At 35.1% G+C, this 13823-nt stretch overlaps 1 protein-coding gene across 4 annotated transcripts; it reads left to right on the top strand.

Moving 5' to 3' along the window:
- The first annotated feature begins 3519 nt into the window (after positions 1-3519).
- On the top strand, positions 3520-12861 carry LOC133678587 (diacylglycerol kinase 1). Of its 4 annotated transcripts, XR_009836001.1 has the most exons (10): positions 3521-3704; positions 3983-4090; positions 4179-5397; positions 7345-7711; positions 8236-8312; positions 9211-9330; positions 9857-10021; positions 10806-10943; positions 11070-11169; positions 12502-12635. XR_009836001.1 is itself a non-coding variant. In XM_062100956.1 (9 exons), exons 3-9 carry the CDS (start codon positions 4237-4239, stop codon positions 12649-12651), a joined length of 2178 nt encoding a protein of 725 aa, XP_061956940.1. In that variant the 5' UTR covers positions 3522-3699; positions 3983-4090; positions 4179-4236; the 3' UTR covers positions 12652-12861. The 4 variants fall into 4 exon arrangements, 3 of the variants coding, with proteins under 3 accessions (XP_061956941.1, XP_061956940.1, XP_061956939.1); XM_062100956.1 differs by lacking the exon at positions 11070-11169 and having other exon boundaries at positions 3522-3699; positions 12502-12861; XM_062100955.1 differs by lacking the exon at positions 11070-11169 and having other exon boundaries at positions 3522-3704; positions 12502-12861.
- Positions 12862-13823: the final 962 nt, after the last annotated feature.

Here is a 13823-nt window from a genome sequence, read left to right as displayed (position 1 = left end):
ATGGTTTGAGAAGGAACGAACAAACACTGAGGGGCTGACTGAAGAAAGCTTCAACAGGGAGAGGAATGAAAAAGATAATGAGGGGCCGACTGAAGGAAAGCTAAAACAGAGGAGAGGAAGTAGTGTTGGCCGATCTTCGTTTGCAAGCAGCGGATTCCAGGAACAGATGAAGAAGGAGAAGAGAGAGAGAGACCAGGAAAGAGAGGAATGACAGACAAAAAACCAGGAGGGAGAAGACATCGTCCGGCCAGAGCTAATCGGTCGTCACCTTCGTCTTCATCTTTACCCTGCAGCTGCTCCAGGTAAGCTCTCGGTTTCCCTCTCCTTTTGTATTTGTGTTTTAATTCACTAAGCTGTGCATGCAAATATAATTTGCTTGGCACTGTACATTTGTAATTTTAATTACTCTTGTGCTGTGCTGAGCGTGTGTGAGGTTTTCTTGACCATCACTGGTTTGGGCCACACTGGCAGGTCGGGCTGCTGGGTCTAATTTAACCCAAAAAAATAGAAAAAAATAAAAAAATAAAAAATATGTATGTATAAATAAAAATAATATAAATTTATTGATTTATTCATTGACAAAAGAGTCAGGAATAAAAATACTGGTTTAAATTTACATTATTTTTATTTATTTTATTTTATTTTATTTAGCTAGAAAAACAAATATGCATGTGTAAAAATAAATTTATTTTATGTGAATATTCATAGGCGCCAGAGTCAGGAATATTATAAACAAATTATCATAGCATAAACTAATAAACATTTAGCAATTTAAGACAAAACTTGCAATGCAGTCTGCTTCAGGCAGAACGTTTAAGATGTAATAATATCTTCCCTTTTACGTAACCAATCCCGAGCCATAGAATCTATGTTGACTAGTTAGGGTTCCTAGTGACCATAATATTAAGCGGTGACTCCTTAAACAAGACATTTTCCCCTAAAAGAACAAGATGCCAGATATCTGTTCTTTTTCCATAAATAATAATTATTTTTAGGGCCGCCGCGATGTCTGGTACGACAGAATGACGACTCCACTAAGGACCTTAGGATTAAGCTTTGTCTTTTATCTTATTATTACAATTTTGTTTGTTGTGTTTATTTGTTTATTTTTCCTGTATTTACTGCTTTAGCATGTATCCTTGTTTATGTTGTCATGCATCACTTTGAGAGCACACATTTTACAACCTAGGATAAGTGGGGGAGTAACGGTACCCCAATGGCTTTAGCCTGGGTAAGACTCGTGAAACCATCTAACTCTCGCTTGATTGTTTACTTGGAAGTGATTGATATGTCAAACTGATATTACTCAGGGCCTCTATTTTCACATTACTTGTAAGCCTCATATCGACTTTTCATGGACGATCACTGAGTATGCGAGAGACCCTTTGAAACTAGATAATGACCAGCTCATTGATGTACTCAACAAATAAGATCTTCCTACTAGGTTGTCACCTCGTGAAGGGCAAGTTTGCATTTCATACGTATTTTTTTAATCAATTTTTTTTGCATAAATTGCATGATTTACATTTAGTAGGTTGAAATATAGGTTCCCCATTGAAACCCATCTATAAGACTCGTTCAAGAAAAAGGATAAATGAAAAACGAAGAAAAAGCCCAGTTGGAAGCCCAACATAAAAAAAGGTAGACAATTTTAAAGAAGAAGTCGCAAGGCTTACTAGTCTACTCGAGCAGGTCTTGAGAGATAAATCTGGAAAAGCAACACTTATAACTCAACCTGAAGATATGCATGTAACTCATTTTGATCCACAGAATTTGGGGGCAAATAGGGTGTCATCTGAATTTCAACAAGCCATGCATTTTCAACTAGTATACCCCATGAGAATGTTGTTTACCATTGATTCTACAAAGAAAGAATCTCAAAATGACAAGATGGTGAAAGAAGAGGGTTTGGAAAAATGGATTGTTTTAGAATAGAGGATAAGGATAGTTGAGGAAAACAATTTGTGTGACCTGGTGAAAGCTGTCAATATGTGTTTGGTACCTAACGTAGTCATTTTTAAGAAGTTTAGGGTGCCAGAATTTATTAAATATACGGGAATCCAATGCTCTATAACTCATCTCAAGGCATATTGCAACAAAATGGCTGAGGTGGTTGATGATGAGAAATTGTTGATTCATTTCTTTCAAGACAACTTAAGTGGCGTTGCCCTCACTAGATATATGCGATTGGATAATACCAAGGTTAAAAAATGAAAGGATTTAGTTGATGCCTTCATGAGGCAATATAAGTTCAATATAGACGTGAGCCCTGATCGGTTAAGTTTGCAAGCTATGAAGAAGAACAACAAGGAGTTCATAAGAGAATACGCCTGAAGATGGCGTGAGGTAGCTGCACAAGTTAACCCTTCCATGTTGGAAAATGAGATGATCAGTTTATTTTCCAACACCTTTAAAGCTCCGTACTTTGAATACTTGGTTAGAAGCTCTGCACAATATTTTACTGACCTGGTTGTTATAGCTGAGAGGATTGAAAAAGCCATTGAATTAGGTAAAATTGATGATCCGACTGAAAAGAACGGTTTCACCGAAAAAGGAAAGGATACTGAAGGAGGTTGCCAAGGCACTTACCGTTTCTATAGTTAATTTCTTCGCACCGACTCCCAAAAATCAACTATTTTGAAGATAAAACTATGATGATAGTAGGTCGAGAATGGTCTGCATGTGACTGCAACTAAGTGTTGAAAAGATACCCTTGTCGAGGAGAATGAATGATTGAAAGATTTTGAAAATTCTAATGAATGATCACTAAATGTTTAGCCCCTTTTGGGTTATCATACCAGTATTTATGTTGGCATAAGTTCTTTGTTGTTAAACTTTTTTTCCAAAATTTCAATGAAATAATGAGTTTCTCATTCAAATACTGGCATGATAACACAAAAGGGGCTAAACATTTAGTGATCATTCATTGGAATTTTCGAAATCTTTCAATCATTCATTCTCCTCAACAAAAACATCTTTTCAACACTTAGTTGCAATCACATGCAGACCATTCTCGATCTACTATCACCATAGTTTTATCTTCAAAATAATTGATTTTTGGGAGTCGGTACAAAGAAATTAACTATAGAAACGGTAAGTGCCTTGGCAACCCCTTTCAGTGTCCTTTCTTTTTTCGGTGAAATATAACTAGAATTATATATTATTATTAATTTCAACACTAAATATAAATTAAAGTAAAAAAATAATTTATTTTTTAAAATAAATTAATTTTATAATAATACATATTTAAAGTAAAATAAACTTTTATATATTTAATTTAATTTAATTTAATTTTATTCATTGTCAACTAAACATATCTATTTTATATTTCAATACCAAACACAATTCTTTATATATATCTTTACTCTTAGTATCTTTTATCCCGAAAGCAATCAAACACTACAATTTATAATTAAATTAGATTATTAAAAAAAACTTAATCTTCATTAATACACATGTAAATGCAAAAATATCCTTAATCATAAAAAATAAAATAAAAACCCACCAGCACAACCAAACTTGTAAACACGAGCCCATACTTTTTTTGTTTAACGATTTCGAATACCAATAATAATATTATACCGATCGCTTTGCTTCTGTAGGCTGCAAAATTAAAAAATTGGATTCCTGTTCATCTCTCACCAGATCATATAAAACCCTAGGGTTTGCTTTGATCGTCTCGATCCGTATCTCTTCACTGTTAAGTTCGGTTTTCTCTCTCTTTTTTCTCTTAAAATTAGTTTCAAGAATGCTTGTGTTAATGTGCGTTTTATCTCAGTATCTAAATTTGTTTAGTTCAATATAACAAGATGATGTATTTTCTAATTATTGTTGTTGTTCTTATTATTTTGTGTGAGAATCAGTTGTGGTAGCAACCGTTGTTTACTAATAGTATTATTGTTTAAATTACAAAAGTGAAAGAATGATATATGTATATATTACTTTAATTCTTATTTATTCATATTTTTTTTTTCTGAACCAGGTGTGGTGCAATCTGTTCTGTAGCAGCATACATTTGGAAGATATCTTTATTGGAGAAACAGTAGTGCCATAGTGTACTCTGATTTTTAGTTGATTACAGCATCTGGTGGTGGGTTTAAAGTTTTGGTAAATTTGTCTTAGTTTTCTTATTGATGCTCAAACTTGTTTTGGTTGATATGTTGTTATATGATTTATAGGTCTCTCCTGTTTGTCGTAGAGGTTATAGAATGTGAAAGAAAGGAAGGGTGTTGGAGAATGGATGATACAGACATTGAAATGTGGTTTCCTAGTTGGAATAACAAGAACCCAACTGAGTCTCATCTCTTTATTATTTCTTGCTTTCTTGCTGCTTTAGTTGGTATCTCGACTATTGCTTACACTGCTTTCCAATGGAGAAGAAACATTAATCTAAGTTGGATGAAAGCCATAGCAAGGTCAAAGAAAAACCCTAAAGCAAGGCACAAGGTTCCTCTTGCTCCCCATACTTGGGTTCTTGAATCTGTTTCTCGAGGGAAGAACTTAACTTGCTGTGTTTGCTTAAACTCCCTGTCTCCTTCTCAAACGCTTGGCCCTATGGTGTCGTCAGACAGTTTTGTTCACCATTGTAGCATTTGTGGTGCAGCAGCTCACCTTCATTGTTCTTCAAGCGCACACAAGGATTGCAAGGGTGTATCCATGGTTGGATATGAGCATATGATGCACCAGTGGGCTGTTCGATGGACAGAGATAACAGATCAACCTGATGAAACTTCCTTTTGTAGTTACTGTGAAGAGCCGTGTAGTGGGTCTTTTCTTGGTGGATCTCCGATATGGTGTTGCTTGTGGTGTCAACGACTTGTTCATGTTGACTGTCACAGTAGCATGTCTAATGAAACTGGTGATATTTGTGATTTAGGCCCATTCAGAAGGCTGATTTTATCACCTCTATATGTTAAGGAATTGAATACATCAGGTGGATTTTTGAGTTCAATCACACATGGAGCAAATGAGATTGCATCTTCAGTGCGTGCAAGCATTAGAAGTCAGAGTAAGAAGTACAAACATGTTAATGAATCGACTGTTGATACAGGTAATAGTGGTAGTACTTGTGACATGTCTACAGAAAGCACAGCTGATACCCATCCTGCATTAAATGGATCTCATGCTCTCGATGAAGGCTGTAATGGTAGCTTGAATGTGGGGAGCCCTCGCCATGATGGTGGCATAGATAAGTTAGAGTTAAAAACTAGCTTTAGAAGAAGTGGGTCGATTAATCAGAAGGATGAATCCCAGATATTAAGTATGAAACAGAGGTATGAAATAACAGACTTGCCTCCTGATGCAAGGCCCTTGTTAGTTTTCATCAACAAGAAAAGTGGTGCTCAGCGTGGAGATTCTCTCAGGCAACGCCTGAACTTTCTTCTGAATCCTGTTCAGGTGCGAAGTCTTCTGCAATGCATAATCTTTAAATTATCACCATTTTTCTTTGTACTCTATTCATTGAATTGCTTTATTTGTGTCCTTCAACAAGGGCCCTGTATATGTGAAGTAATTAAACTGTAATAAGCTTTTAATGTTTTTCAAACATATGGTGATGGCTTCAGCGAAAAGTTGTGTGATGATGATATATTTTCAAGTCAAAGGGATTTCGACACCAGTGATTTTCAGATGGATTAGATGCTGTTTGTTATGGTTTTATTTATGTTTTATCATGAAATCTTCTATCTTCATTCTAGTCTCTTTCTTTCTTTTATCAAAGAAATTGTGTACATGCTAATCCATAAAATGGCATATCAAATATAATATTAGGATTACATTATACACAATTTTCTCATATCAGATAGAGGAATTACCCATCTATGTTACAATTATCGTATCAGATCAAAGATGGTAGTGAAGAAATATTCTTATAAGACTAATATAAACAATTTCCTGTTTTGACTAGGCGATGTTAAGACAACATATAATTTTAGATTTTGTTACCATATAAAAAAGCTTCTTTGAGTGCTGTCAAGGCCAGATATCTCTAAGTCAGTTTCTGGTGTTTGCATGGTTATTAAAACACAGTTGAATCCAAACCTAAAAAAATGTATCTTCTAATGGTACTTGTTTCAGTTTTCTTCAATCAAGTTTTGTTAAACAATGAATTGCACAAATGTTCTTTAGAAACAATGCATATGGGATTCTTTCTGGGAGTTTTCAAGATTTTAATGGAACCAAAAATGCTATGCACTTCATATGAAAATCATCTTCAGACTCTACTTTAGCACCTCCAGATTTTTCTGTTAATAACCAAATCCTCTTATTTTCCCATTCCCATTTCCTCAGTAGAAGTATAGCATCCCAAGTTTTTTTGTGGCAACTAATGCAGGACAACTTTGGGGGTTGTTCTGGATATGAGTTTCAGGAGCTGTTCAGTGCTGTGAACATTGTTTTAAAAGATTTTAGGCTGAATCTTTGATGGGTAATTGTTGTAGGGTTGATTAGTTATGTGTGAGAAGTTGTTTAGGGAATATTGATGAGTGTTTTAAGGTTTAGATTGATGGGGGTTTCTTGTTGGAAATTGTAGAAACTTTTTCTAGGAGTCACTCCTAGAGGTCTGAGAAAGCCTAAGCTTCATTCCTAGGTTCTTAGGAGTCACACCTAATGGAGATTGAGTCACACAATCAAAAGCAAATTGTTGGAATTTTATTCATAAACTTTAATGAAAATATTGAAAGACTACATGCTTATTTATTGAGTTTTAGCAGTCCAAATCCAAAAAGGACTTGGATTCCTAAACCTCCACCATAATCCTATTCAGAATAGGAAAACCTATTAACTGAATAATAAATTAAAATACTAAATAGAAATAAAGCCTAGACCTAGACAACTTTTCCAGATTTTCCAGCAAATTTAAAATTACATACATACCCTTATTTACAGAAAGACAAATTTTGCTCCCCCCCCCTCTCTTATTGATATGTCTTGGATGTTTAGATATTTGAAATTAATATCAGTATCTGGTTATTGATGTCAAGTCTGTTCCCTTCTTCACTTGCGAAACAGTAAATAATTTCCATCTGGTGCTTGGTTTTGATAATAATGGAAACTGCAACTTTCTTGGAATAGACATCTTGTTACTTCCGAATAACCAAGTGATTGTATTTATCATCTATCACTAAATTTCTCCCATGACTCAATGGCATTTCATGCAAAGAAGTTTCTAAACTGTCTGTGGCTTTGCAGAAGCACATGTTCTGCATTCAATTTATTAACAGTTGATGGTCAATCAACTTTTACCGTTGGACAACTTTTTTATTTTCAGTTCTTTTTTATTTTTCTTGTTGTAGCATACTTTCCAATGATGCTCATGAGGGTCGTTGGGGATGATATTTCACGCAGGTATTTGAATTGAGCTCAACACATGGACCAGAGATTGGCCTTTATTTATTCAAAAAGGTGCCTCACTTCAGAATTCTTGTATGTGGAGGGGATGGTACTGTTTGCTGGGTTCTGAGTACCATAGAGAAGCAAAATTTTGTTTCTCCTCCACCAGTAGCTATTCTTCCAGCTGGAACTGGAAATGATCTGGCTAGAGTACTATCCTGGGGAGGTGGTTTGGGCTCAGTGGAGAGACAAGGAGGCCTTTGCACATTGTTACACCACATAGAACATGCTGCAGTGACCATCCTTGATCGGTGGAAAGTAACAATTGTAAAAAATCAAGGAAAGCAACTTCAACCACCAAAATATATGAACAACTATTTAGGTACTTCAAAGCATATGTTATGAAATTACCTATCTAAATAATCTGATAGAAACAAATGTTTGCCAAATAAAACCTTCATTTATGAATGTCTGTCGCATTTATAGGTCGTTTGGATTTGTAGAACAGATCATACAATTGGACTACATATTGAATCTCAAGATCTCACCTTAAATCTAGCTCTGATCTTCAAATTTATGCTATTCAAGCATTATATGGTTGGCGTTAGCTGAGTTTACTGGGTCAACTGATGAAAAGTACAAGACCTGACATTTCTTATCCAAGCATTCTTGTTAGTTCCTAGTGCCTGAACCGTAAAGATCAACCCTTAGGCATTTTCCCATATAGTTTTTCAGAAAGGTCTAATCAATGAGACATGCTTTGGATGGAGAACTAATGTATTATGCAATTAGATATGAATGCTTAATGCATTGTTCTTTAGGTTCCATGACAGCAAAGTGGATGATTTTTCTGTCACAAATGGTGTTGTGTACTGCATTTTCTTATTGTGAAACAATTGTTTTCAGGAGTTGGGTGTGATGCAAAGGTTGCTTTGGAAATTCACAATCTACGAGAGGAGAATCCTGAGAAGTTTTATAACCAGGTAATGGCAACTTTGGTTAGGATGAATATAAACTGTTTTATAAAGCTAGTTAATACGATATCACTGTCATCAAATCAAGGATGTTAGGGTAAATTAAGAACAGCTTTACAAAAACAGCTAACCAGACATACTGCCTTCAAACTCAAGGTCGAGGTTTGAGTTTCCTATTTAATAGAGTATATTAGATGTGAAATTTAATACCATCATTACTAATTATGATTGTGGACCTTCCCGCTCAAGAAAATTTTAGCTGTTAGTTAAATTGGCCAAGGATTCTTTATAAAATATGAGATGGGAAAGCAATAAATTATTTTCCTCTGCTATTAGTTAATTTAAATACAGAGCAGTAGATTCCCTATTTCACGAGAACTCAAAAATTAGCTAGCTATAGGGTTTGTGCATTCTGTGTACATTTAACATGTATTCTCCAGACCTGTTATGGAAGCTTTCTTACTAACCATATATACATACGTACTCTATTGGAGCCCTATGGAATTTGGATTTTTGAATCACCTTTACTTGCATTGGCAAATGGTAATGGTGGATAAAAGTCACCATGTTGTAACCATCCATTCTACCTTAATTCAACTAATTACTTGCACTATAATAGCAATGAGTAGAATAAACCCAACATAACTAGATGGATGAAGCAGAGATTGTATGGAATATAGATGATACCGCTTTGAAAAAAAGAACAAAAAGTGATCTTAGTGATAATGATAATGTTGCTTGTATTCTTTGTCTTAGTGATCATATTGGAGGTGCGAACATAAATTAGTAACTCAGGAGGTTTTTGTGTTGAATAATGGTGCTTGCATTCTTTGTCTTAGTGATCATATTTAGCTTGGTAACTGGTTTTCAAGCTTTATTGGCTGAAAATGTTATGATGTAACTGCAGTTCATGAACAAAGTTCTGTATGCAAGAGAGGGAGCTAAGAGTATAATGGATAGAACATTTGCTGACTTCCCATGGCAAGTGAGAGTGGAAGTGGATGGTGTGGATATAGAGGTCCCTGAGGTGAATATCTCCCTCATTTTACAATCTGGATGATAGAAATACTTTGGACATTTTCTGGTGACTTTTTTTGCCCCTGTTGAATGTACTGTGATTTCCTGTGCTGTAAAAAAATTATAAGTTGCATGATTGTTGCACAATAGAATAACATGAATTATACTTACAGCACATGAACCTTTACTCATATCCATCTTTTGGTTTTGCTAATTATGGACAAATAAAATTGTTTGTTGTAGAATAGCATGATAAAAAGGCAACATTGCATGACTTTTTTCCATGCTTCATTGCCTGAATATTGTTTAGCTTCTCAGATTTGTGTTGGTCTAGATCCAATTTATCAGTGATATTTTTTTTTTATAAACTTTCTATTGCTGCTCAACCAAACCCCGGGTTGTTTTTATGATTCATTTTTAAGTAGTATAGTATAACAATGAAAGAATGTCTGGAATCTCCTTTATGGTAACTGAAGGTGACAGTTTATTCACTTTGACTTCTAGGAACTATATGATTTTGTTCAACAACATTGCAGGACGCGGAGGGTGTACTAGTTGCCAACATTGGAAGCTATATGGGTGGTGTAGACCTATGGCAAAATGAGGACGAAACTTATGATAACTTTGATCCACAGTCTATGCATGATAAGATACTAGAGGTTGTGAGCATATCCGGGACGTGGCACCTTGGAAAGCTTCAGGTGTGCATTGAAAATAGTGAAATACTATGTTTGAGCATACATGCATTTGTGTGTATTGCAGAAGAGGGATCAATTTACTCATGTACATCTTGACTTTGTTTAATACTTTATTAAAATAGACCATTCATATCAAATTTCAAGTCAAGACATTTAATTTTTTTTTTCTATATTGTGATTGCTCCATTCATAATTATTTTAAATTGAAAACCCAATATTTTTGGAGTTAGCATGGATGAACAGCTTATAAACAGTCAGTTCACTTGAAATTGTCCATGTGAATAGAAATACCAATTCGTGGTTTATAAAAAAACAGATTACAAAAAAAGTTGTCAATCCATGTAAACATTTTTACTAGTGTAAATTTACCCCTTCACTTTGTGTGTTAATGCTCATCTGTAATTGGAAGTTTCTAGAGTTAGTTTCAAGAATTGTAGCATTTGCTTGTTTTTATTGACAACTTGATTCACACCAGAGCATAAGAATAATACTTATTATAGGCTTTAGAACATATTGAAGTGCATGATCAAAAAGAAAAAAAAAGTACATATTGAAGATCACGCATTTGATTTAAATCCATCAATAACATCTGCTTTTGTGATATTGTAGCCAGAGGCAGATCAGGTGCCTTGCTTACCTTTTTTGACATTTTGGTCTCCCAAACAGATTCAATATTCTTGACATCTCTATAGAGAACATGACTTTTAGTTCAACTTGGGATATACCCTCTTAATTTGTATTTTTATACTTTGAAGTCCAACGCTGAAATCTATTTTGTGTGGGACAGGTGGGGCTTTCTCGTGCTCGAAGGCTTGCACAGGGACAGTCAATTAAGATACAGCTCCTTGCAGCATTGCCTGTACAAATTGACGGGGAACCTTGGTTTCAGCAGCCATGTACCTTACATGTATCTCATCATGGACAGGTCCTCTCTCCCTCCTCCCCACTCCTCTGGCTTAATAATGGAGATATATGGCAACATAATACAGAACTTCATAATAAGAAAACTCCTCTAATCATTGTCTATAAATAATGTCTTGATGCATTGCAGACACAGTTCTCAGCAACGTGATGATGATGGAATGTATGTATATTGTCTTGATCTGTATGATATCTGTTCTACACCAAATCTCAGCAATATAACAATAATGGTAAACATTTGTTTTGGGATAAAATATCACAAATTTAGAGTTGTGACTTTTAACTTTAAGTCATAATCCAAAAGCTGTTTTTTATAAATCAAGAAAAAATGAATTAAAATGACTCAAAGTTAAAGTATAATCCACAAGTTAAAAGTTAAAAATTTTAACTTTTGATTAAAGCAAAATTTTGACCCAATTTTGTTCGAACTTTGATTCAAGTTAAATGTCATTTCCAACCAAGCATACTTATGACTTCTCTGCAAGTCAAAAGTGTAAAAACAACTTAAATCAATTTGCAAAAGTCATACCAACAACCTTAATTAATTGGGTAACTAGATATTTCATATGTGAAGGAAGTAAAAGAGACAGAAATTTTCAAATGCTCAGCTGCCTGTTTCAGATGAATTTGAGCAACCAAATTGCACACCATTTATTGTGGTGCATCATATAATTATATCAAGTTAGAAGATTGGTGATCCAACTTGAACCATTTTTTTCTGAAAATCTCATCGATTAGCATTCTTACAAAGAATCTCTACCTGTTTCATGCTCGTTACCTGTTCATGGACAAAGAATCTCATCATATAATTGTGTCCACTGTTTAGCTGGAAAACATTATTTTAGAGTTCCAAACCAGCATTTTTTTTGGTATCACCTGTTCATGGACAAAGAATCTCATCATATAATTGTGTCCACTGTTTAGCTGGAAAACATAATTTTAGAGTTCCAAACCAGCATTTTTTTTTATTTGATGAAGTTTTAAAGCTTAGATGTTAGTGTTCAGTTTGATCTATATTCACCTGTTTAGCTGGAAAACATTATTTTAGAGTTCCAAACCAGCATTTTTTTTTATTTGATGAAGTTTTAAAGCTCAGATGTTAGTGTTCAGTTTGATCTATATTCACCTGTTTAGCTGGAAAACATTATTTTAGAGTTCCAAACCAGCATTTTTTTTTTATTTGATGAAGTTTTAAAGCTCAGATGTTAGTGTTCAGTTTGATTTATATTCTCCTGTTTATGTGAATGCTTCAGTAGCCATTGTGCCTTGGGCAGTTTGTTTGCCATTCAACTCCTTGGATGTTCGTGCTGCCACATTTTTGAAGCAGACAATTTCTTAAAGCATCTCAACTTAATTGATTAGATATTTCTGTACTTTCTTTGTGGTGTAGAATAAGCTGGAACAGAAAAAGTGATTACAAATTTTCTATATTTAACTGGTTTGGCCTTCTATGGGATGATTTAAATTGCTGCAGAAGATATTTGTGCATGACCGTATCAAGAACCTAATTGTTTCCTGGTCATGGTTGGTTGGTTATTTATATGATTCCTCTTGTTTGACAGGCTTTCATGTTGAAGAGAGCAGCCGAGGAACCTCTTGGTCATGCAGCTGCCATAATAACAGATGTGCTTGAGAATGCGGAAACAAACCATGTGATTAATGCGTCCCAGAAGCGGGCTCTTCTGCAAGAAATGGCACTTAGGCTGTCATAAGGGATGCATCTCTATTTACTTGCATCCATCGTGGTTTAGTTGCAGCCTTGGTTAAGGTTCCAAGTGTTCTATATCTTCAAATATGTCGTATGTTTGTTGTTGAACTTGCCGCTTCTAGCTGAAGCAAGTCTGTAAATGAACTTAGTTTAAAGTTGATAGATAGTGTATGATGCCCCATGGGAAAAAATTAATAGAAAGGGGGAGTTTTTATATTTTTCTTCATAGAAAATATAAAGATATGCCTAAGAAAGACTGGATCAGCATCCATTGTTTTTATACATCTCAGTTTCAAGTTGAATCAACTCGTTTCCTTCTAATATGAATCTTTTTCGATTGGGAAGGTGGTTTATCGGATAGGTTAATTGGCGACTTCTGGCTTGCCTAGGCCAGAAAGCACTCACCACAAAATTCTATATGATGAAAAGAAACATTCACAATCACGAACGAATTTCATGCTACAGCTTTTGCGTAAAATGTCATTTAAGGTCTGAACGGCATATGTACATTATTAGCTGTTGCCGTAGCTCCATCAGATAAAAAAATCCCAATAATCTAGGCGGGTCCTTGGACAATGTGATTAACCCTTGCTAGTCTGCTTTGTTCTTGACAGCCCTTCTTTAACCTTCTGCCATAGCCTGCTCACAAGACTCCTGCTGGCTGACTTTGTACCGGTAGTGCTGGCCTTTCTGTCAAAGGATACATGGGCTAACTTTCGATACGTAATTCCCTTTGGTGATTTTGAATTTTGTCTGTAAATTCTATCTAAGCGCTGACTATAGAATGGGGATTTCAGAAACGACGACAGATTCGGCGAGCCATTATAGCCTTGCATGGCCTGGTTTAGCTGGTTGGTCACTGCTCTGAGCTCATACGAGTCGTAGAGGGTGCTGCCACTGACATGGGGGCTTACTCTGAAAATTGGTTTTAAGGTTTGTAAGTGGACGTGGGTTGGCGGGATGATTGGTGGCTCCTCCACTAGGATGTCCCTGGAATCCGGCAACTTTATTTCCTTTAAAGCTTCTCCCATCTTTTGAGAGATTTGGTTATGGTGTTTTGGCTTTTTTTTTTTTTTTTTTTTTTTTTTTTTTTTTTTTTTTTTTTTTTTTCAACTTTATTTCCTTTAAAGCTTCTCCCATCTTTTGAGAGATTTGGTTATGGTGTTTTGGCTTTTA

Source organism: Populus nigra, chromosome 18 (assembly GCF_951802175.1).
Source record: "Populus nigra chromosome 18, ddPopNigr1.1, whole genome shotgun sequence".
NCBI classification, from domain to species: domain Eukaryota; kingdom Viridiplantae; phylum Streptophyta; class Magnoliopsida; order Malpighiales; family Salicaceae; genus Populus; species Populus nigra.
This window is presented reverse-complemented; position numbering and strand designations above follow the sequence as displayed.